The sequence below is a fragment of the Mastigoproctus giganteus genome, chromosome 11, assembly GCF_048544385.1.
Source record: "Mastigoproctus giganteus isolate SK-2022 chromosome 11, ASM4854438v1, whole genome shotgun sequence".
NCBI lineage: Eukaryota > Metazoa > Arthropoda > Arachnida > Uropygi > Thelyphonidae > Mastigoproctus > Mastigoproctus giganteus.
This window is the reverse complement of record NC_143585.1, coordinates 70191973-70214259: the sequence shown is the minus strand read 5'-3', so window position 1 is coordinate 70214259 and position 22287 is coordinate 70191973. Positions and strand designations below refer to the sequence as shown.

The 22287-nt window shown below is 36.7% G+C and overlaps 1 protein-coding gene across 2 annotated transcripts in view; it reads right to left on the bottom strand.

Moving 5' to 3' along the window:
* The window catches only part of LOC150078107 (metabotropic glutamate receptor-like), a 103753-nt gene that overhangs the window by 37189 nt on the left and 44277 nt on the right, over positions 1-22287 (bottom strand). For both annotated transcript variants that reach the window (XM_090385029.1, XM_090385027.1), the window contains exon 2: positions 2380-2653. In XM_090385029.1, coding sequence (XP_090241155.1) covers positions 2380-2638 — 259 coding nt within the window. In that variant the 5' untranslated portion in view covers positions 2639-2653. The remainder of the gene's footprint in view (positions 1-2379; positions 2654-22287) is intronic.

Genomic DNA, 22287 nt, shown 5'->3' with positions numbered 1-22287 from the left:
GTATACTAGACAAATACAAGCAGGCGTTCCACAAGGAGGAGTCCTGTCCGGAATTCTTTTCACTGCTATCATCTACCCACTAATACACAATAGAACAGATATGATATCATATGCAGATGATTTAAAGATCTTCACAAAAATAAATTTTACCGATAAAGCCATAAACGCCACAGTAACCATCAACAAGACCTTATCAGAAGTACAGCAGTACCTCACGAATTTTGACCTGCAAGTAAACCCTGAGAAATCTGCCATCATGGTATTCTCTCTTAAACCCATACCAACCATAATTCAGCCTGCGATTGACGGAGTCCCGATCCCCTGCGTTGAAAAGCAAAGAGATCTGGGTGTAATCTTCGACAGAAAATTACGATTCATCACCCTATAGAAGAACTCTGTGCTAAATTCAACAAGAAACGGTGGGTTGCCAAGCAGCACTTGCTACACATTTACAACACAAACCTGATAGAAATGTATATCAGGATGATGATTTTTGGAAGTGTACTGTATGGAGTAGAGTTGTGGGGCTCAGCTGCAGACACCACAATTAAACCATTAAAAGCCGCTGAATACTGGCTCCTGAAGTGGGCAACCTGGAAGTGTCATCTCCCACCACAGCAGCGCACAACACCGATGGCCAACGCGCTGAATTTAACCAGGTTTTCAGCATTAATGCACGAGAGAAGACTCATCTTCACCGTAAAAATGATTGCCGGGAGAGTCTCAGCACCCAACGTTTGGGACACCGTGTGCTGGCGGATACCCCAACCAGGTCTCCGCTCCACTCCCAAGCTTCTTGCTCCTCCTTCGAGACTACATTTGAAAGATGGGTTCCTCCCTTATCAGAAGCTCCATCTGGTTCAATCCCTGGATGCTGACTTATTTAAAATCATAGATGATAAAAAGTATAGACAGATCATCCTAAATCTGCACGTGGTCTCCAGAACTACCAACTGATCTCAGATCGTTATGGCGGGGCAAGAGACTCTCAGAAAACTGGACTCGAGAAAATCTTTTGTTATCACAATTTGTTATTTTGTACTGTATTAGTTTTCCTTTCAAGTCAATGTTATCTGCTATGAGTACTTTTTTTTTTTTTTTTTTTAATATATAGTTTGCCTATAATTAATCTTTACAATTCCTTTATTATCTCTGCCGTTTGTTAACCCCTGGCATGGTGCCGTGAAGGGTATTGTATGGTCGTGGTACCTGCGTGTACCGGTGAACTGTACAATAAAGATCTTATTTATTTATTTATTTATATAATGCAAATTCTGATTTTCTGTTTCTAGAATATTTGATCGTTTATTTTCATATATATATATATTTTAATTTTTGGACTCTTCTCTTCTCCGCTCCCTTTACCCTGTTCAGTGTATAAACTACTACTATGCATCAACAAATATTTTTGTTGTATGTTGTCTCTAACTTCCCTTTAAACCGATTTTCTATTTTGTTATGCCTTATAGGCTACGCCATATAAGCCGATATGTTTTTTTTTTTTTTTTTAATTAGTGACTTACTTAATCCTGTTACGGGATTTATAAAGGTAATGTAGGAGTTAAGTTTATATAAAAGGATTTCTGTCTATATTGAATTTGTAATAACTGCAAATAAATCATTAAAAAATACAATTTTGATTTTAAGAAGTACATGGGTAGAAAGCGTTCACTGTGTACAAGCGGAAATCATGCCGATCCTTTGCCATACTTACTGAAATTTTTCTTTTGTATTAGCTAGTTCTATTTCAATTATGTAAAAATAAATCCAGCTGACTTCCGATTTTTCATTAGAAAAACACAGAAGGATCTTGAACAATCTTCACTTCATCAAGCAAATATATTACTATTTCCTCTGGGGCGTTTCTATTATTTTTTAACACGTATGATCCGGAATAAATTCCTGTTTTTTGTGGCTATTTTACTGGGAACACTAATTCTCCCGTAAAAATGATCGGCAATCAACCTATTCTTAAAAAAATGAATTGAAAAACGCTCTGCAATTCAATTATCGTACCATTTTTATTTCAGTCCTTTTGAAAAGGAATGAAGAAAGCCATTAAAAGGTAGAGATCAGAGTACAAGTAATTCAGTTCGAGAATAAATAATTTATTCTCTTTGCTATGCATAATCGCTTACCAAAAATAAGGATGACGTCTAAGTTTCAGATAAACATTATGTTAGTTCTTATTATTTTCCAGATATGTATGTATGATGGATATGACCAAGAGTACGACACAGATTTCTAAATGATTTGCTTATTTTATCTTGATAATGAACGTTGGTGAATTATATTATTAATTAAAATTGTGATACCTACTTAATTTTAACAGGCATAATCGAAGTACTGTACATAATAATAATCGAACATTATACTGACCTATGTTTAACTCATGAGGGTCCTTCTTGAAGTTAACCTGATGCGCCGCCCACACAGCTGCCATGGCCTGTTGCACCGCCAGCTGGTTTAGAGGCCCACACACTGAACCGTTTCCTGAAGGGCCATGGAGACTTGATAAGATGCCAATATTAACTTGGCCAGGGTAAATTATAGGGATAGGATCCTGCCTTAAGACATCGTAAGCTTTCGTGACGCTAATCCACATAACGACCACTATCACTAGCAATCTGATAGACATTTTTGCTCCTCCACCCTATAAAATAAAAGGTTTTGTTCGATTGAAAAGGGCGGATGGACAAGCGAATCGTATAAAGCATTACAAGTCACTGTATAAGGTAAGCTAAAGTAACATGACAGATATTTCTTTCCTTTATCCAAATGTAGTAGTCGCAAAGGCAGTTCATTCGTATGAGTAATACGGTAACAAATTGGAATAAAACAAAAAATGTATTAATATTATAATTAAAAAAGAAAAAAAAGTATCCATTCACAAACACATTTCGTTTGCAGGATGACTTAGTTAGCTATAAACCAAAGCTAATAGTATACATGTAATTGTTTTCTGCTCTGGGTTTCAGCGATTAAGATTTATTATTACTTTTTTTCATTAAACTTAAAATTCAAAGTAATTAAGAAAGATATTTTATAACCCCAGAAAGGGTTGAAAAAACAAGACTTTAGTTCGAGATAACTTTTTATTTATAGTCTGTTTATAATCCTGTAAGAGAAAAAATAGTTGAGAGATGAAAAAATAGTCATTCCATATGGCCAATGTCTCCTTTAATTTTCGATTTTGTTCCGTCTCTTTTTATCCTGTATCTGGTAAAACTAACAAATACTAAAGGATGTTTCACCAACCGAGACAATTACAGCCATATAATTCTTCATTGGTGCACATCCAAAAGAGACCTACAGCACCGAGTCCTGTCGATCCCAAATCTGTTTTTTAGAATTTACGTAAAGTCAATTAACATCATGGGGCGTTAGTGTGTTGAGTCTGTAAACTAAGTCGTGCCTTCTACGGTTGTGTTTCCTGTTTTTCGGGATTAAAAAAAATCCAACTTTTACAGAAAACAACAATATTTCAAGACCGACTAACTTGGTCATAAAAATGAAAAGCCAATTAAAGGTATTCTTTTCCCAACAAAAAAGTATTTCTCAATTTTGGTTAGCAATGGGATTCGAATACAGACCTTTGCCACGGTGTGTGCGAAGAGCAACTATCCGCCTCACTATCATGAGAGATAAACAGATAATACAGAGGGAGTCTATCATAACAATCGGTACTCACGGTATTAAGCGCTAAGTTGGCAGAAAAGAAACAAAGGAAAAACTTTAAACAGTGGGTAAATTTCCTAGGAGACCTTGAAATTTTTCCTTAAGGAAAGCAAACACTCTATAGTTATTTTTGAGCAAGCACATAAACAAGATATACACAGTATATACTACTCAGACGGTAAACGATGATGTAAAATAATAGTTTTAATATTGTTTAAAAATTACAGTTAAAGCCTCTATATAACGACACCCAGGGAAATGAGAGAAAAACGGTCGTTATATCGGAAGGGTATTATATCGCGTGTTCATAAAATTCCATTAGGTTAATGAGAAATTGACCGGGACCAACTACATACGACGTTATATGTGTGGGCTGTTAAAAAGAGGGTCGTTATAAAGAGCTGCGACTGTATTTTTCAACTCCCATCAGGATAAGGAAAACACACCGTGGCTGAGTTAGCTGATATTGGGCAAGGGTGCACGATCTCTCTCTCTCTCCCCCCCACGAAACTATTTTTTCATCCAAAAAAGCAGACCAATAATCACAGAATATACACAGTTTTCAGGGGTAATACACTAACTCTTTAGTGTATTAGCACAATGGTAGTCGAGTGGTTAGTACGCCAGTACAGAATCATTTACAACACGTGTTGAAATCCATCTGAAGGCACAAAAAAAAAAAAAAATTTGTACGCTATGTTTTTACTCCTCTGACTCTATGGTCCATTCTTGAGTGTAAACAAAATTTCTTCTTTTTTTGTTGTTGTTTTTGGGCCAAAGATAATAGCACTAGCATTTTGCAATCCACTTGCGAAGAAACGCTTCATCCAAGAAGTGGCGGACAGCTGCTGTAGGCTGACACTTCAGTAATCTAAGTTCCTGTCATGGTAGCATTCTTGGCTGTAGCTTTCCTGTGTCTGTATAAATGATGGGTCTGCGCGGTAACACAGTGGTATCGTCACCGTCCTCCCTACACCGGGTGGAAAAGGCCCGGGTTCGAATCCTGTCGATGACACGAGGAACTTTTGTGGGCTTTTTTCACTCCGTGAAAAAAGCCCACAAAAGTTCCTCGTGTACGTCGGTCTCAGACGTTTACTGGACGAAAAAACTCCAGAAACTGGAGTTTTTTCGTCCAGTAAACAGGCAAATCGACCAGAAAACACACGCAATTTACAGGCAAAATAAATATATGGGTAGATGTAATCATTTACGGGTGACCCTAATATAATAAGTTGGTTTTTTGTATAAATGATGCCTACTACTGCTGGTTCTGCTAAGAAAAAGAAGCACTTGTGCAGAATCGAAACTACAAATTCTGAGTCCCCCACGAGATTCAGTTGTGGAACGCCCGTTCTCTTTACAACCATACCAAGACAATTATCACGACCCCCCCCTCCCCCCATCCTTCCTTGAAATACGGTAAATCTGGTGATATGGTACTCTGCAAGATGGTTTTAGACCGACATCTTCACGTTCCTAAACAGACGTAGAGGGGGGGAAAACCTACTTGAACAGTCGCTCTACACTTGGATAAACGAACCGGTTTTAAAGTTATTAATTCTTAAAATATGATTATTTTTCTGAAAAGCTGTAATGTTACTGATCTTTATCTATGAAATTATGAATTGTTATAATTAAATGGCTCAAAGTATAAGTTATACAGAGGTTTTTATAAGTTGTTATTTTCAAGAATTAGTAGTGAGGAAAAGGGACTTTGCAGGTTACTCCCTCCTCAAAAAAAAAAAATCCTGGACCTTTTTTTTTTTTTTTTTTTTTTTTTATGAGTAATGCACCAAAACATCGCACGCAATATGTGTGCTGCTGAGTGGCCTGTATTTATCAAACCAGAAACCCACGACGATAGAAGTGACTCACGAAAGAAACTACTTTGTATAAATAGTAATAGGTTGTCTTTGACAAAAGTACTCGGCATACAAGTATGATTACACCATGTGGTCCATTCCTTTGACCTTTTGTTTCTCTGCTGTTCGTGAAACTTAAAAAAATATATATGTATAATCATTAACATTTCCTATAAATTGCGGTATTAAGGCAAAGGTTTCCGGGACGGTTGTTGTTCATTGGGAGCTGTTTAGCTCATTGACTACTTTGGCCATGATGCAAAAAATTCATATAGTCCTGCAGGTCATGTGTGTTATGTCTGTACAAGCGTTTGTACACGAGCCGATTTGCATGTTTTGTAGTCCTGAAAAATCCGTATAACTTATGCGGGATAGGGAACTGTGCTTTCCACTGTATGAGATCGGAAAAGTACAGTCTCAGTTGAAGAGGTATTTAAGAATTAACAGCCTTGACTGGATCATAACCCAGACCTCTCCAAACCAGTGAAAAGTGATCAACCTGCTATAATCTCATTATATCAGTCAAAACTGAGATGATCAAACCGTTAAATTGTTTTTCTTTTTTTTCAAGCAATATTTCAAGAGCAACAACTTCTTTATATATTAAATGGCAACGCACAATTAAAAGGAACAAAGCCGATTTCTCTTTTAAACTCATGCCGTAATACAAGAAATATATAAATGTTTGTAATTTAATACAAGTGACGTACAATTGACTTTTTATTCATCCAACCATTTTATTTGCGTACACAAAGAGTGGCCACTTTATTAGGTACATCTACCTAAACACGAGTAGACCCTGCTTTGACCTACAAAATAGCTTGGATTTGTGGCATGTACTCAACGAAGTGTCAAAAGAGTGCCACAGGGATGCTGGTCCATGTTGACTAAACTACTTCCCACAGTTGTTGCAAATTGGATGGCTGCTGATCTCTACTTCGAAAAGCTCGTTCCAAGTTATCCCACAAGTGCTCAATTGGATTCAGATCTGCTTGATTAGAAAGTCAACCACAGTGGTTTGAATTCAACGTCATATTTCTGGAACTAGTTCGGTACAAGTCTGGCCTTGTGACATGGTGCATTATCCTGTTGGAGGAACCCATTCGCAAACGGATACACTACAGCCATGATGGGATGCGCTTGGTAGGAAACAATTTCCAGATAACCTGTGGCAACCAAATATTGCTCCACTGCTGTCATGGAACTATGTGTAGCATGAAAAAACCCTACACCATTACACTGACACCCGGTAAGATGGGTCCTTGGACTCGTGCTATTTTCACCAAATTCTGGTTCTTCCATTAGCGTGAAACATCAGAAACTGGATTTGTTAAACTGGTAACGCTTTTGCAACCCTTCACCCTTTCTGTTACCTTGAACGAGTCTTAGCTTTCGTTGATCTGTCGCATCAAATGAACTGTTTCCGAGCACAGGATCGCCACTGGCTGGATGTTATTTTGCTATTAGACAAATGTAAATACAGCCGTGGCACAGGCTCACCGTGAAACAGCAGGGTTGCAGTTTCCGAGATACTCATACCGGCCCGCCTGGTGCCGACTACTATGTCAGGTTCAAAGTCACCTAAATCTTTCGCCTTACCCATTCTCGCACTGAATTGCACACATTTTATATCACATGGTAGGAACACGTGATGTTATTACTGAAGGAGTGCTCCGTTTCATAAAAAGGATAGATGTACCTACTAAAGTAGCTACTTAGTGTGTTTTCTAATACTTGAAGTTGTCCCGAAACTGAAAATTTATAAAACTACCGGTGAATATTTGGAATTTACGAGTATGTTGCGAGCTTTGGAACTGCGTCATTTTCCTCAAACATCATGGCACTCTACAGTTCAGCAGAAAGTTATCGTTATGATAAAGCGTAGTACAAAAATGATAATTTTGCGGTTCAAGTATTCGTTCATAGAAAATTCTGTGTTAAGCAGTTGAGAATATTTAACTGTATTTTTGATCAGCGAAAACAAGGTATTAGGCGTCAAATTCATACGGAAAGCTGTTGTAATTATTATTATTATTATTAAAATCAGTTTATTTCCCAAGAAACCTTGGGTCACCCAGGAACGGCTCTGTGCCAGAAGGGTGTGAATATTTACAGACAAAGGTGCGAGGAATACATGTACAATAAACAAGAGTACATGCGTGCTCGACCCGAGAAATTTACAGGATTAAATATACAATTGCATGGAGACAAAACAAAGTCTTTGTCAAATACAAATAGGCAAGTATATAAAAAAAAAAAAAAAAAAAAAAAGGTCAGTCATGTCCAGGAGCTGGTGAAAATCACAGACTCATTATCTGGTAGCAGTTCTTGAGGATTTCCTTCCTGTAGAGCTTGTCTTCACAGAACCTATCAGGGTGTATCCTAAATTTATTGAATATCCGAAGACCGAATTGGCTGGAAACATGTTCCTCAGGGAATCAATGCTTGACAGCGTTAGACGCAAAGGGAGACAGGAGCCGGGTGCTCCCTTCTTGCCCTCTTCGGGCCAGAGATTAATGTGGATACCGATGGAGCATTATTTCGCCCCGTTATAAGCCGTGCAAGCGTGAGGACATTTTTTATTATGATGATGTCTCCAGGGAGTGGTGCCCTCTTTGCTTGTAGCTCTTTGGCCACTCTTTGCTTGTAGGATCGATCTGGAGATAGTTAGGGGGTGGCCTGCCACCCAGTACTCTAAACTGAGATAATTGTGAAGGTATGAGGCAGGGGCAGATGACCAAATTGATAAAACTAGACCAACATTAACGCGTTCCTAAGAAGAGTTTGCGAGAAATTTAACTAAACACAATTGTATAAGCTTTGGTACAGTGAGAAAAAAAATCTTTCCTTGTAAGTTGTACAAACATATCAGTATATTCGGGAAAGATACAGTTACTAAATTTACTTCAAAGATAGAAACAGACGTTTAGTGTTTTGCAACACGATTTCTAACATTTTTGAAAATGAATCATACATTTTAAAAATGCAGTGTGGTTTTCCAATGAAGCTGATTTTTATGTAAATTATTACGTGAACAAAAATTCATTATTTGGCATTAAAGAATCCTTGCATTTTCTTTATTGACAATCCACTGGATCTCAACGAGTTCCAGTGTGGTGTGCACTTATCATTGGACTCCATGAAAACACCCTACACCATTATACCGCCACCGAAGTCATTGCTGAAGTTTACTTCGATATTTTGGAGAATGACCTTTATCCTTTTTCTCCTTGGTTTCGGAGTTCATATAACACTGAAACCAGGTTCCAGCAAAATTTATGAAACTAATCACAAATAGTGATTAGTCTTGTTTGGATTCATTACAGCTCCCAGTTGATTATCCATCCTTGCGAAACTGCTCAAAAACTTTTATTTCACGACAAACCTGTATTACGATTGCTTACATAGATTATATATGTAATGTAATGAGTACCCCCAGGAGAGCATGCAAACTGGAGGAATGAATTAAAATCAGTTATTAACACTGTACGCAGTAATTCAAAAATTGCCTACTATAATCAAGTACAGTTGGACTTTGGATATATCAAATGTTGAGCGAAGTCAATCGTTCAATTTAAAAAGTGGTGATTTTAAAATATTTATATCGTTGGATATTAATGGAGTGAGCGAATTCGATGTGACTGGGCTAGTTTATAAATGTCAAACTGTATACTTGATGAATTTATTTTTAAATCTCGCTCTCGAGTTACTGTTACTGAAATTTTATTCAACATTTACCGTAACCCCCCTGTCCCACATACTTGAACACGAGTAAGTATTTGTGTTTATAGGCTTGGCTTCTAACTCCAAACTCTTCAGAAAATATAAAATGCAGTTAACATTTTGAAGAATCTTCGTGTGTGCTTTCGTTATGTAGGTGCGTGTGTGTGTATATAAGGAAACTGTACTTTTCTCGAAGCGTAAATGAGCGATTTTTTCTTTTTTAACTGCACTGAAAGTTGTTTGCCGTGAGCAACAGTTTGACCTCCTCTGCAGCACACATATGGACTTTTACCATGGACGGCCTGATGACCTTCTTGTTTCAGGCGATATAAGAGTTGTTAGGTCAGATAACGATTCAGAAGAAATTCTCGTTGTTGAACATCGCATCCTGCCGACCTGACTGGATATTGCGGAAAGGAATGCGCACCTTTCCTTCTTTAACCCAGGCGCATATGTAGATAAAAAGAACGATTCTTATCGTATTGGGTAATACTAGAGTTCACCCACCGCTGACAAAGGATCATCCTATTTGGTTTGGGTAACTTGTTTGTCTATAAATCATCATGTATCCAGAGACATCAGTGGCGTAGCTAGAAATTTTTGGCTCCTATGACCACAAAGGGTCCCCCTCTCTGTTTTTATTTACCACGAAACGCCAATGCCGTACTCGTAAAATATTTATTTATAATGTACATTTTTAATGAGCATTCAATAAATCTAAACTACAAAAAAAAAAAAAAAAAAAACCTTTGAAGTTGGTACATCAAAATACGCAGTTTAATAATCAACAACGTTATAATTAGGTTAATTTATTATTTTTTCTTATTTAAAAATTCATCTTCTTTGTCTTTATGTTTGCAAAATAACTAATTAATTCTTTAAGGTCCAATTTTTACCGTTATTGTTTTCAATAGCTAGGAGAGAGAGAGAGAGAGAGATCATTTAATATGGTTTGCCCTATAGGATTTCTTTTGTGGTCTTATTATTTTTAATATAGGTGTAGAGATACACCATAACTCCAGGGGCTCACATCTGGTGAGTATGGGCCTGGCACAGCCAGGGTCCTGAGCTGGATATCATCATTCTTCTCTTTCTTGGTGATTCCCTTCTACTTCTGGCTCTTGTTCTCTCTCTCTCTCTCTCTCTCTCTCTCTCTCTCTCTGGGTAACTCAGAAATTTTTTTTGGCTGGTGTAGCATAAGCCTCTGGCTTCCTTGCACCATATGGCTAATAATAATAATAATAATAATAGTTTACCCATAAATTTGAACTACGTACGTAGTATAAAGGCATCGTTTTAATTTTATCTCATATTGTGGGTGCCTTCACAACGAGATAGCTGGTATTGCACTACTTCGAATAAATAATCCTTCTCTAATAGAGAAGACTACTGTTATTTATTTTCAGCGGATACCACCGCCCAGACAATCGTTTCGAAGCTAGTTGTATATGTGTGGGATAATGACTCTACTATCCACTTGTCCCTATTAGACTTAGGAAAGCAAAAAAGTAGAGGGAAAGTTATAGTAGGAGAGGAAGACGAAAAGAAATGGTGTAGAAGAATGAAAGGGACTAACTCCTTCAACTCACACCACTCAAAAACTCGGACTCCTCGAATAGGCAACGCTGCCCCAGTGGGGAAGCTACCTATTCTCGGAAACTCCGGGCAGCATAAAGCACCCCCTGACGGCACCGTTTAGAAGCTAGTTTGCTTCATCATCGGTGGGTGGACAGGTATCCTGGTAATGCAACGTGCCATCGCAGTTGCGAAGTTATTTCCATAATATGAGAGATGCCAAATGGTGAATAAGTAATAATGTATTAGAAGACTAAATACACAAGGCATAATTTCTTATGGGATTAGGTAGTAACTATATAATATAGGTAAATACGCTAGATACATTATAGTTTACCCATAAATTTGAACTACGTATGTAGTGTAAAGGCATCGTTTTAATTGTATCTCATATTGTTGATGCCTTCACAACGAGATAGCTGGTATTTCGAATAAATTGGAAAACTATTTATTCGAAATTTCGAATAAATAGTGCTGGTATTTCGAATAAATTCGAAATTCTATTATATTACTATATAATAAATTCTATTATATAGTAATATTATTTGAGAGAACTTTCTTTCTATAATATTTTTAAAAATATATTAATTATAAGGCCTGTCTCTCCTTCTCATGAGCCTCTTAAGCTTGTACCGTGGTAGCTAGGCCTGCGAGAGGCATGGAAACCCCGGGCGTGGTTTCGTTACGGGGATTCCTTAGTTATAGATAACAATACATTTTAAATTAAAGATAATCTAATTGAAAAGAAAGTATGCCCATGTGTAAGCTCGATTCACTCGTATCTCAATATGACCTCATATAAAAAAAAAAAAAAAATCAAACCGATATCAGATATGATCTGATATATTTATATATATTTTTTTTAACATTGCCTTAATCCAGATATACACTGAGTGATAACTGAATTATGACCACCTACCTAATACTTCGTAGGTCCTCTTTTGCCCCCAGTACAAAAATTTGTACAGCAACTATCCGATGTGGCATTGATTCAACAAGATATCGGAAGCGTTAGGGAGGTTAAAAAGTTGATACATCAAAATACGCAGTTTAATAATCAACAACGTTATAATTAGGTTAATTTATTAATTTTTCTTATTTAAAAATTCATCTTCTTTGTCTTTATGTTTGCAAAATAATTAATTAATTCTTTAAGGTCCAATTTTTACCGTTATTGTATTCAATTAGGGGAGAGTGCAGCAGAATTATGAACAATAACAGGATTGCGGGGGTATTTCAACACAGTAGCTGAAATAAAATCAAATTAAGACGCGTTACCTGAATCTGATTTTGATCAAGGAGGGAATTTCTGCTCTCAGTGAAGACTGAGCTAAGACTTTAGCTTATGTTCAAAGAGACAAATGCTATTATCCACGATTCGTCCTAAGTTGCTAATATTTTTGACGTGAATACGTCTTTAAATTCGGTTCTCGTATAGAGGGTTCTCTACGAAAACTCTAGCGGCCAAAAAAATGGCAAGATTTGTTGTGCTTATATCTCGTAAACTATAAATGATAATCTAATGATTTAAATTTTGTTGGATAGAGGGTTTATGTTCGTATCTAAAATGGTGGGTAGTAGGGGGGGTGCATCGGTGAGGGGGGAAGGGTAGCGCTTGCGCGTGAACACTGAAAATGGTGACACCGCGCAGCGTTTGGGCAGTGTAACTTTGGATTGCGAAAAGCTAGGACGTTGAAATTAGTGTCGATTTGTAGAGAATAACAGGATCTACAATATTATTTTGCTATAATAACCGATAAAATAAAATTTGTAAAGTTATAAGCCGATAAGTGTGCTGAGTTGAAAAAATTTTCATAATGTCGAAAAAATTGCAAAGGAAATATGAACACAAATGTAAGAAACGTATATCATCGGAAAGAAAAATTCAAAAGTTCAACATGAGTTCAACTTGAAGTACATTTCTACATCGCCCACTACTCTGGGCAACACTTGTATAGCTTTAACCTTTGTAAGAAACATCGATGTAAATACTATGCCATATATATATATATATATCTTATCCCATCATCGCCATTTGATAAATAAAATTATACTTCACTTATAATCATCAAGACTTTATTCATTTACATCTTACCCTTCCTCTAATAACACAAAGACGGATTCACGCCTTAAACGATTGCGGTTGTGTCTCCGTACACAACCCACCCCAATTTTTTTTTTAAATTGTTAGCATCACCTGAATAGGCGAACCTACTATACAAAAAAAAATCTACTACAATTACCCAAATTTTTGATCATCCAACTTATACATATATCTAGAAATTACTCATGTTTTTAATGAACATGATTTTTTGTTGAATTATCCGATGGTCTTAATGTTTATAATTTTAATATTGCAGGAACACAGTTAGTATTGTTATTGGCAAAGGATACAAGCAATACAAATATTGCAGGATAATACAGTTAGTATTAATATTTGCAAAGGATACAAGCAAGCTTACACTGCATCAGCCAAAAGACAAAAAAAAAAAAAAAAAAATCCTTCCCATAATCTGCCCATCTGTTCAAATAGTCAGATATGAAGTTCTTTGAGCAGTGCAGACGGACTGCCAGAGCAGGTCATTGAGTTTTGTCAATGATATATAGGAATTTTGCTAGCAGAGATAAGGAGGTGATTATCCCTTTGTATAAGGCAATGGTCAGGCCACACCTTGAGTACTGTATACAGGTCTGGAGGCCTCATTTTAGGAAGGATGTAGAGTTGCTAGAACGAGTACAGAGAAGGGCAGCAAGATTGGTGAGAGGAACAAAGGCTTAAGTTCTGCAAGTTGCAGCATCTGGAGACTAGGCACCTGCGATGTGATCTGATGGAGGTGTATAAGGCCTTGAATGGTTTGAGCAGGCTCAATGCCGACGGGATACTTCCGCTTGTTCAGATTAAGAACCTGAGGGGGCATAGATTCAAATTGAGGAAAGACAGTTGCAGAATATATGTGCGGAAGTTTGCCTTTAGCCAGAGAGTATTTGATTGCTGGAACAGACTTCCATCTGTTGTTGTGGAAGTTGATAGCTTAAATAAATTTAAGGCTGAACTACACAAACATTTGGAGTGACCGGATGGGTGAAATGGGAAGGGTTTTTTTTTTTTTTTTTTGGCTGATGCTGTATATGGCATATGCCTCAACTAATGCTAATGCTAACCCTTTGAATGCAACTACTTAACACGAGTCACTAAGTGGGGTATTTAAAGAAAAAATTATAATTAACTACGTAATACAATTTCCTGTTAAAAAAAGAAGCAACAAAAATCTGGTGATTAGAAGAAATGAATAAAGTTAGGACTAATTGATGATGTAATGATCAAGTGAATCAGGCAATAAAATACACAATCAGCGGCAAAAAAAAATTTTAAATAGTTCACGTAGGATTATAGTGACTGGAATGTTACCTTAATGAGGTGCATACCGGAACAAACAGTCCATCCGCTTAAAAAATACGATCAATTATACCGTTGCTGGGTTTTATTCATCCGTTTGCTATTACTTTTCTTTAGAGAGAAATTAGCAATTAATGCATTTTTTGTATGCTAATTTATGTGCTTAAAGTAGCGACATGTATCTCTAGTTTTGCATTTGATCACGTGATCAAATTCCAGCTAATGCTGCTTTCATATTCAGTGTAATCATTAGCGAGTAATGCAGAAGAAATTGAAATGTCCCAATTCCGGCAATACGCTATAAAAGCATAATAACACACATTTGTAAGCATGTGTGTCCTTTTACGCCCTCGTGCACTAAGAGAAATAGTAATAACCCATTTAGAAGGATTTACAATGACTTGATGGTGACGAGAAGCAAGCAGTTGACTGAAATGTGTATGTTTAATGGATGCGTGCTCATTATTCTTGACTATGGGCTTGCAATTACGCATGTAACCAAGTTATCGTGATGGCAGAAACGAGGAAACAAAAAAGACAACCCATCACACCCTAGTCAGCACAGCAAAATATAATGGAAACATTCCTCTGGGTTTTTTTTATATATATTATTATATTCTGCTCACCAGGGTGTGATGGCCTGTCTCTTCTATGATTGTGCATTTTTGTTGCTTTGTCGGTGAATGCCTTCCACCTTGTGATTAGTAATTTCTGGAAAATGAAAAATGTGTGTTGTTGTGTCAGTGACCTGCAGAGAGCGACTTTAAGAGATAAATTCGCACTGCTTGCGTTAGTAATTTTCAGGAGCGGAAAACGTCTACTGTCTTCAACTGTGTCAGTCCTCGTGTAATGACTCACAGTGAATGGATTTCTATCAAATTCTATATTTGTGACTGTTAAAAATATTTGCAGATCCATTCTAAATTTCATTAAAATTGAACTAACAGAAATTTAGTTATTTATTATTATTTTTCCCCCCGGAAATTTTCGAGTCTTATTCACTGTTAAATTCTCACTTCAGAATTATGCAAAGCATGCCATTCTGCCATCGATTAATTTCTAACTACAACTTAATCTTGAAAATGCGTATTGATATGCTAATTTTAAGGTTACTTGAAGTGACTTAGCAATTCGTTTCTATTTTCTTTCGTTGTTTTACCAAGATTTCGCTCTCGCTTGTTAACCAAGTGATTTATTAATTATTTTTTAAATACAATATTTCTGCTAAACCCATCTAGATTTTCCAACAGCATCAGATATATTCGAATCCTGATACGATTAAAGTAATCTCCTGATTTATGGCTTAAAACTTGATCATATGATCTTTTGTTCAACTTCAGTAACTCTATAATATGTCCATAATGCCCTTTGAAAAAAGAACAAATGAGAATGAAATATTTTCAATATTTATATAAATACTCAAACCTTAATTGTACACTGACAAGGAAGAATATACGTTCATACACCTTTAAATTGGAAAATGAAATTAAATTGGAATATTTTTCATAAAAATATAAAGTACGTTGTTTTCATTTTATTTTAGGCTGCAAGATGAATATTACTATTCATAGACTCCAGAAAATATTGCATTTTCTATATTACAGCTTATTGTACATACTATGTACAATAATTACATAATATGTACAATGAGTAAATAAATAAAATATATAAATTTTCTATTGATATTCCAGGACAGCCACATAAGGTCAGAGGAATTTACAAGATAGAGCATCACCCTATTTAGCAGTCAAGTAGGATAGAACAACAGTCAATTCAAATGCGTGTCATGCGTATCGTTTGACCACTGGGCTACAGCAGAGTACTGTACAAATGTACAGTACTCTGCTGTAGCTTTTATTTCAAGAAAAAGGTAACATACAGTAAATATACGGTACATATTGTTTCAAAATATATAATGTGTACATTGAATTATAGAAGGGAGGCAAGTGAAAAGTTTCCCACAGTCGCTGCACTGAAACCCCAACGCCAAGTGTCTCAGAATACAACCTTTTTCACAATGGATAAAGATTTGTGTGTTTTGAAAGGCCACGACCTTCTAGGGTTCTTAATTTTCTTTTCGACCGAATATAGACAAATACAAATTGTTTAAAATTGCCATGTTTATTAGGATCAGACCCTTGGTAGTGGAGGAGTGCAGCAGGTGCAATGTCGCTTAAATTTTTTAAATGTCGCCTAAATCCTAATACAGAGGTGCCCTTATCTAGGTATGCAGAATGAAGTGATGTCCGTTTCTACCAACATTAATTCTCACATCCGAGTCCCCCTCTAGAATCGGTTCCCTGGTATCAATGCCATTTACAACAAAGTTCTAAAAGTATTCACTGAACAGTAAATCGTATGTGAATCATGCTTCTAACCCAAGTTTTTTTAACAAAATTTCTCTGACCGCGGAATTTTGTATATCTAATTGGAATCCTTTAGTGGAGTCTACCGTGAAATCCTCTTGGAATTAGTCTTCCGCGGAACCCTAATATTTTTTCAACATAATAATAATTAACAAAAATTAAAAATAGTGATACATGTGCACAATTTAAATAAAAAAAAACCTCAATGATAAAAAATTAAAGAAACGTTTGCAGAAGTCCAGAATTCCACAGAGCACTCTTTGAAACCAGTGATCTGCCCAATTTTAATATTGAATATTTCTTATTCTGTATTAAGATATGATCAATATCTCAAAAACCTCAATTCCAGAGTTTTCTCTACGTTAGTAATCCACTGCTTATTATCAATGATTTACTAATCTTGTTCACAAATAGCATTTGGACATTTTAGTGGCAACAAATTTCTCGATGTTCTTGTAGTGCGGCAAAAACTAATGACTCCACCTTGCACAATCCGCTCTAGCAAAATGTCAGTTACTATATATAAAATATATTAAAAATATATTATATGCTGCTACCCGAACCCAATTTTTTAATTCCTCATAGGTATTTTAAGCTTGTTGTAGAAATTCAGTAACGTGACACTAGCTATCGGCAAGTTCCAGCTGTATATTGTATCTCAATCCTTAAACAAATATTAAAAAAAAAACAAAAATTTTACATAATAAAATCATGACGAAACTAGAAATTGTAATTATTTTTTCTAAAATAATTTGAAAAATAAAATTTTAATTAAAAAAAATTATTAATTAATATTTCTTTAGACACCTTATTTTTCCTTAGATGGTAAATTTTAAGATTTAATGAACTGCTTTAGTTTGTAAACGTCGCTAGTGATTGGCTAATTTCGTCATAATTATCTTTATCTGAAATGAATTTCTCTTTTGCGATTTCGGTATCAGCGCGTTATTTGATGATGATCCCGAGAGGCTGCATCCCCCTCCACCTATGAGCAAAACTTGAGACAACAACGGGGTAGAAAGAAATCTATACTTAGACAGTATATAAAATGTGTTTGCCACGACATCATTATCATTAACAGCTATTAATATTAGAAAGTAGTGTTGCATAGTCCATTGGATCTTCAGGGATAAACAGGTGACTTTTACATGTTGCAACAAGCTGCACAAGTTGTTCTCTCATCTGCAGTATAAGTGGAGGACTATATCTGCTCCACTCTGTCGTTCGTTGAAGGAAAACGTACCAGGAGGGTGAACCGACATACAATGGAAGTGACGTCATTGTAAAACCGACATGTGGCCGGATACTTTTTTAGAGGGTAGTGTATTTAGTAAAGTTATTATTATTATTAGCCACATAGTGCAAGGAAGCCTGAGGCTTATGCTGCATCGGCCAAAAAAATTTCCGAATCACCCTGAGAGAGAGAGAGAGAGAGAGAGAGAGAGAGAGAGAGAGAGAAGAAAGGAATCACCAAGAAAGAAAAGAATGATGATATCCAGCTCAGGACCCTGGGTGTGCCAAGCCCATACTCACCAGAAGTTAAAAAACATTGGATCCACACGAGTTTAGTTAATGAAGTTATCTGCAAGCAGTCCTTTGTTATTACATTTTCCTGTTTTTCGTTATTTCTTCTTTACAGGAAAAGTTTGTGTGGTAATTTATTTATGACGTATTCGGGTATTTACCTCACAGCTGGTTTCCTATCTGTACTGTAGGGAGTGCCACTGTCGAAGAAGACGTTGAATCGTTCATCACAAAGATAAATATGCTGACTGTAGGAATGACAGACATAACTAAAGCTGTTGAGCAACAAATGGGATTTCTGCTTTGTGTTCGAATGCCCGGAATGCGAAGTCTGACACACTTGATGAACACGAAATGAAAACGATGTTCCCCTCAGGATAGAATGGTTGTAGTAAACCTAATTGAGGTTTACTGCGAATATTCAATCTCTCCCTCTTCCCCCCACCCTCCTGATAAAACTTTTCCAAGAAAGCAAATCTTAAAAAAAAAGAAGAATTCTCATAAATTCTTATTCTGGTATTTATTCTTTAGCAACTGTCATTTGATTGCGTCAAAGAAGAGGAAATGACTTAAGCCTAGTGAGCTGTGTAAATGCCAGTAAAACGAACTATAGGCATTAAAAAAAAAAAAATAGCACAAGTGAAAATGTGACGTCACTTTTTTCGTTATTATTTTCAAAGTTATCGCAACGTATTTTAAATGCTTTAATTAAAAATTACTGACTGTTAAATGACTAACTAGTATTAATGCGTATTGTACGCATTAATACTACAAAAATAAATAAAACAGAAAATAAGCGGTTAAAGTTAAGTAAAAGGGCCGGACTCGATTCAGGAATATAGAAACATTATTTTCATCTAGCCTTTTGTTCTTATTAGAGTAGTATATTATTACATAGCCACAACAGGGGACCCATAAGGGTATGGGTCCCCTGTTATGGCTATATAATAATTGTAATAATATACTCCAAATAATAATTCATGTAATATGTTATGTAATAATATACATAAATAAAAGATAATTCCGCAGAAATTTCAAATATAAAATGAAACATACAAATTAAGGTATCAGTTATTGCCACTTAGCTCTTTACAATACATGATCACTCTCCCTAGTAGTCAAGTGGATATCACCATTCTCGTACACCGGGTAGAAAAGGTCCGGTTGTTGTAGGGCTTTAGGAGCATCAGCAACTTAGGCCATAATGAGCTGTATATAATATGTCTGTAAATTATGGGTTTTGTGGTCGATGTGCTGTTTGCTGGATGAAAAACCAGAGTTTCTGAAAGAAAAAACCATGCTACCCTCGCCTGAGACTGACTAACTCAGCAACGTTGTGAAAAAGGCCCATAAAAATTCCTCGCTTCGTTGATGGTATTCCACTCAGATCTCTGATTTTTTCTACCTGGTGGGAGGAGGATGGTGATTATATCAACTGCTACCCACGAGGGCGAAAAGGACCGAGTTCTAATCCACTCAATAACATGAAGAATATTTATGGGATTTTTTGATAACGTCGCTGAGTTAGTCGGTCTCAGGCGAGGATTACATGGTCTATCCTCTCGGAAACTCCAGTTTTTCATCCAGCAAACCGACAGAAGAATACACGCAATTACAGGCACAATATACTGACGCCTCGCCGACCGGGCTAGCCGGGTGGGTAAAGTGCCTGCACGGCAGCCCAAAGGTCGCGGGTTCGATTCCCGCCTTGGGCTTGGATCAAAGTACTGCAAAAACCTTGGGAGGTGCATTATGGCCACAGAAGCCTATGCGCCAACAACTACCAAAAAAAAAAAAAAAAAAAAAAAAAAAAAAAAAAAACTGACGCCTCACAGCCTTGGCGATTAATAACAAATCTAAAGGTAAATACAAAACGTGATTTTAATTGAACAGACTTGGTGTCGTATATTCTTAACGTTATAATTTTCTCAATTTCTTCATTAATGTCAATCCAAAGCATTGTAGCACAGCTGCTGTTATTTATTCTCTTCGCAGTTGGTTTACCAGATACTTGCACTCTCTTACCCCTTCTTGGTCCTTATTTGGAGTTCAATATGAAAAGGTAATCTTCGCGTGACCCACTTTCCAAGTTGATCTTATTGTTGAGCTTGTGATTTACGACTGAAGCTCTTATGTCCAAGAACGAATTTCGATTTCGGTGCTACCTATTTGTACCCACAAGCCATGTGGATATGTTAATTGTTGAAGCTGTTGAAGGATTTACGTTTCCTGGGACAGCGTAATCAGCAGTTCTATTTGCTTATTGAAAATATTTTTCTTTCGTTCCATTGATAAGAAAAATAAATATCGAGAAGTGTAAAATGGCATTATTGTATCAATAACTACAATAACGTCACTTTTCAGAAAATATGCTGAAATATGAAGTAAATGGATGTTAGGTAAGTAGAAAGTAGTTAATTATCATTAAATTATAAATAATATAAACAAATATATCCTGCCAAGCCCTTATTCATTAGCGTGGTCAATGTAAAATGGTACAAGTCATGTTTTCGCTGAAGTTCTGTCTGACGTTATTGCATTCATGTCAATCATGACACAAAATGACTTATTCACAACTGTGGATAAGCCATTTTATGAAAAGTAAGAGTTATGCAAAGAAATGTAATATACCAAAATATGTACCATTTGAAATCAAATAACAAATTTTCTCTCCAGTAATATAACGAGTGAAAATGTATACCCCATTTTTGGACATGTGAGGAAAAAGCTTACAACATTCTCACACTGTTAACCCTTTTCACATGTGAAGGTTTTAAAGATACATCTTGGTCGGTGTAGGGTTTTATGCTCGTCCGCAACTTAGGCCATATTGCGCCGTATATATAATATGTCTGTAAATTGTGTATGTTCTGAGTTTGATTTGCTGTTTGCTGGACGAAACATCCGAGTTTCTGGAAGGAAAAAACCATGACACCCTCTTCTGACTAACTCAACCACGTTGAAAAGACCCATAAAAATTCCTCGCGTCATTGACGGGATTCGAATTCGGGTCTTTTCCACCCGGTGTGGGGAGGACAGTGGTTATACCAACTGTGCTACCCACGAGGAAAAAGATACACGTACCAACTGCCACTACCATCAACAGTAATACACTGCTCGACAAAATTAATAGAATACCTATAAAACGTGGTGTAACTCATGCAGCTTTCGGTGAAGCGGGACAAAATTGAGTAGAGTTCTGTTCTCTGATGAGTACCGTTTTAGTCTACAAACAGATTCTAGACGTTATTTCATCTAGAGACAACAAGGAATGCGGTACCATCCCTTCAACATCGAGGAAAGACACACGGTTGAGGCGGTGTTCTCGTGTAGGGCGGAATAATGATCAACGGCCGCACCCCTCTTCATGTTTTTGATAGGAGTACCGTAACCGTGAGAACAGATCCTCGAACCCTATGTGCGGCTTTTTATAGGTGCGGTTGGCCAGATTTTCTTTTCGTGCATGACAACGCCACTGCACATAGAGCTCAAATGGTGGAGGAATATCTTGAAACTGAAGATATCCAACGACTACCGTGGTCAGCACGATCATTAGACTTCGATCATTAGATCGAACATATGTGGAACGCCCTTGGACGTCGCATTGCACGCCAACAGACAACTGTTCTGTCACTTGGTGAGCTAAGGTCTGCGCTGGTGGAAGAATGGGATTTGTTGCCACGGAATCTTAGAGACACTCTTATATCGAGCATAGTTCACCACTGTCAGGCCTGTTTAGCCATTGGTGGAGGTCATATGTCGTACTGATGTCATATGACCATAATTTCTAGCATTTGTATCGACTTCGGTAATTCTTATACAACCCCTATAAATTTCCCTTATATTTGTCCGGAGTTGCTCGCTGTCTCCTCATTTCATCGCTATTCTATGGTACACTGCCATACCAAATTTTGTCCCGCTTCATCGCAAACTTCAGGAGTTACACCACGTTTTCTACACGTTCTGTTAATTTTGTCGAGCAGGCAGGAGTAGATACTTGGCGTTATTATAGCCCGTTACTCCATATTTCTATGGAATAAAAAATCCGATCCGATGTTAAGTTGCCTACCTTTGACTTAGCGCCTGTCTATAAATAGTTCAAATTATTTCCAAGCTAGGAAAAGCCTGAAATTATAGAGCTTTTGTTTATTTTTATGGATAG